Source organism: Rhagoletis pomonella, unplaced genomic scaffold, assembly GCF_013731165.1.
Source record: "Rhagoletis pomonella isolate Grant_MI unplaced genomic scaffold, Rhpom_1.0 Rhpom_scaffold_01804, whole genome shotgun sequence".
NCBI lineage: Eukaryota > Metazoa > Arthropoda > Insecta > Diptera > Tephritidae > Rhagoletis > Rhagoletis pomonella.
Window position 1 is genome coordinate 3,071 of NW_023460358.1, and position 2,930 is coordinate 6,000.

Consider the following 2,930-nt stretch of genomic DNA (forward strand, 5'->3'; position numbering starts at 1 on the left):
ATGTTACTTGATAAGAAGCCTTCTTTCTTGAAACTTGCATCTAAAATGGTGCCAATTTTTGTAACTGTTCGGTTTTCGTAGTGAAGTAATCTAACTCTCAGTCGTCGAATTACATAAGTGCATGTATTGTAACCTTCTGTCGTTTTCATATTAGTTTGCAAATCATTTAATTTATGGTAAAGGTCACACGTAAGCGGTATTATTAATGATATTGTAACAGAATCACTCGCTGATGCTTGTACAGTAGCTTCATGAAATGGACCAAATAATTCCACCAAATCTTTCAAAGTTTCTATTTCGTCTGCAGTAAGAGTCTGTGGAGCTTTTGGAGTTGCAAGTAGAACATTAGAAATAGAACCTTTTGTCTCTATTATTCTTTTAATCATTAGGTACGCACTATTCCATCGCGTAGGAGTTTCTTGGAGCAAACTGTATTGTTTATCATTCTGCGCCTCTTTAAACTTTTCATAAGCAATTGTGCTGCTTTTAAAATAACCAACGATACGCTTACACTTCATTATCACGGGTTTTGTGTTTTCTTGTGATAAAGCATCTTGAATAATTAAGGTTAAAGAATGCGCAAAACACGGTAGGTTTCGTTTTTGAAGTAGCTCGCAAGCTTTAATCATGCTTGCCGCATTATCCGTCACAATTGAAGTTACTTTTTCCAGAACGCCCCACTCCGATAAAACATTGCGTAACGAATTCGCGATATTGTCAGCGGAATGATTTGTGGTTGTTAATAAAGTTGTGGTCGATAATACTGCTGTCTGTAATATCATTTTTTCCGTAACAAAGTGGCATGTGACGGTTAAGTAACCAACATTTGCCCGCGACGTCCAACAATCGGTCGTTATTGCGCAATGTTCCACCGTATTTAAAATTTCTTATAATTTGATTTTAGCATCACTGTACATGTTCTTTAACAACACATTTTGTAGAGTTGTTCAACTAGGCAACACGTATCGGGGATCTAAACATTTAACAAAATTTCGGAAACCTACATCTTCGACAATTCGAAAGGGCTGCACATCTAATGTGACCATTTTCATTAATGATACATCAAGTTCTTTTTTACGCGTCGAAATTTGGTCGTAATTTTCAGACTTACTAAAATGTGCTCATATGGTATTAATCGGCTTTACACAATTATTGAGGGTAGGATGAGCGCGATTCAAATGATCCGACAGGTTGGTAGTATTACCACTAGTTTTGTACTCTCGGCCACAGTGGAGACATTTCGCCAGTTTCTTGTCTTTTGATGGCTCAAAAAAATTTCCACACGTTGGATGAGCCCACTCTCTTTCTTTTAAAACGTTTTCTTTCAGAATCGGATTCGCTACAAGAATCAATATTTATCGAGGTATCTTCACGGGATGCTGTACAAAAATACAAATATTTAATAAAAGAATTACGCTACGTACTACACAATTAATGTACTCTTACTTTTAGCAGATTGCACGAATTTATCCATTCCGTCAATTAAAACCCGTCTACATCACCAACCTAAATAAAAATTCATATGTATGTGTGTTATTAAAAACTTTGCATTTTTCTTTTATATTGAAATTAAAATTATTTTTTCCTTATGCCACATTTTCGCGCTTTTATTTTAGACAAGGATGACACCTTTGATAATTTTAGCGATTGGTAATATATCAATCAGGGGCGCACCCAGGAATATATTTTAGGGGGGGTTTTATATTTCTGAATATATATCACCGGAAAATACTGAAAATTTGCTTCAGATAATGCGCTCTTTAAAATACATTCATGCAAGTTTTATGTACAGTATGTAATAAATAAATAAACGTTTTAAAATCCATAAACTGCACTTTATTTACATAAGATTAACAGAACTCAAACACTTTTAACCGACTTCAAAAAAAAGAGGAGGTTATCAATACGCCGGAATACATAACTTTTGACCACGTGAACCGATTTCAATAATCCTTTTTTTATTGGAAAGATGGTACCTCAAGGGTCGTCCCGTAATTTGGTTTAGAGATCCGATGATTGGATCATGAAGAAATTAACGGTACCCCTAAATTTGAAGTCGGTTGTGTTCTTTCCTTAAAAACTACTTGTTTAATAAAAAGTTCTATAAACTCAAGATGCGCTCAACTTTTAAAAGTACCTAATAAAAAATTTTAAAAGAGTCAGAAAAAATAAATTTATTGATTCCATAAATTTTTGCACTTTTATGTTCATTTTTTCGATTTCTGGTTTCTGGTTTTCGATAGAGAAGGTGAGTTTTCACGATTGCTAAATTTTTTTAATATTTCGAATACCGAAAAAATTAACTGAACTCTCAAGAAAAACGAAAAATTCATATAAAACGACGGACGTGAAATGGAAAAGAAATTTTATTCTACCAAAATTTCTTAAATCAGTTTGCAGCTCTCAAGAAAAAAATGCTCGTATATTTATTTCCTCATAGAAATTTACAGCAAAAGCAAAGCGCTTTTTCAGGCAACAGAAATTATAATAAATATTTCTTATAATTTCCTTGAGAGCTGCATTCTTAGCTTTAAGATACAGTTTGTATTTGACGTTATTAGCTTTAGGGGGGGGGGAAGGTTTGAACCCCAAAACCCACCCCTTGTGTGCGCTAATGATATCAATCAATAAATCAATCATTTATTTACTTTGTAAGTACAGTAAAACTCGAAGTCTTTAAGCGTACTAATAACAAAAATTTCAATTACAAGATTAAACTTAAGCTAAGACAATAATATAAGTATATGAACTACATATCATTTTTGCTATATTATAACTAACACTAAGGGATAAAAGACAGACAGAAAACTTGAAAAGACAGAGGATTTTTGAGTAGATTTGCAACTGCTGTTTTGAAGCATTGAATCGAACTTACGCATTTTATTGAATTTGGTAGTGAATTCCATATTCTGATAGCACTAACAAAAAAT

The 2,930-nt window shown here is 33.2% G+C and overlaps 1 protein-coding gene across 1 annotated transcript; it reads right to left on the reverse strand.

Annotated features, from left to right (window-relative positions):
* Positions 1–133: 133 nt before the first annotated feature.
* Positions 134–782, reverse strand: LOC118752743 (zinc finger BED domain-containing protein 1-like; the record flags this gene model as incomplete). The annotated part of the gene is made up of 2 exons (XM_036487621.1): positions 398–782; positions 134–322 (listed from the first exon to the last, which is right to left on the reverse strand). Coding segments are annotated over exons 1-2 (574 nt in total), but the record flags the coding sequence as incomplete, so codon positions are not given.
* Between the last annotated feature and the right edge of the window lie 2,148 nt (positions 783–2,930).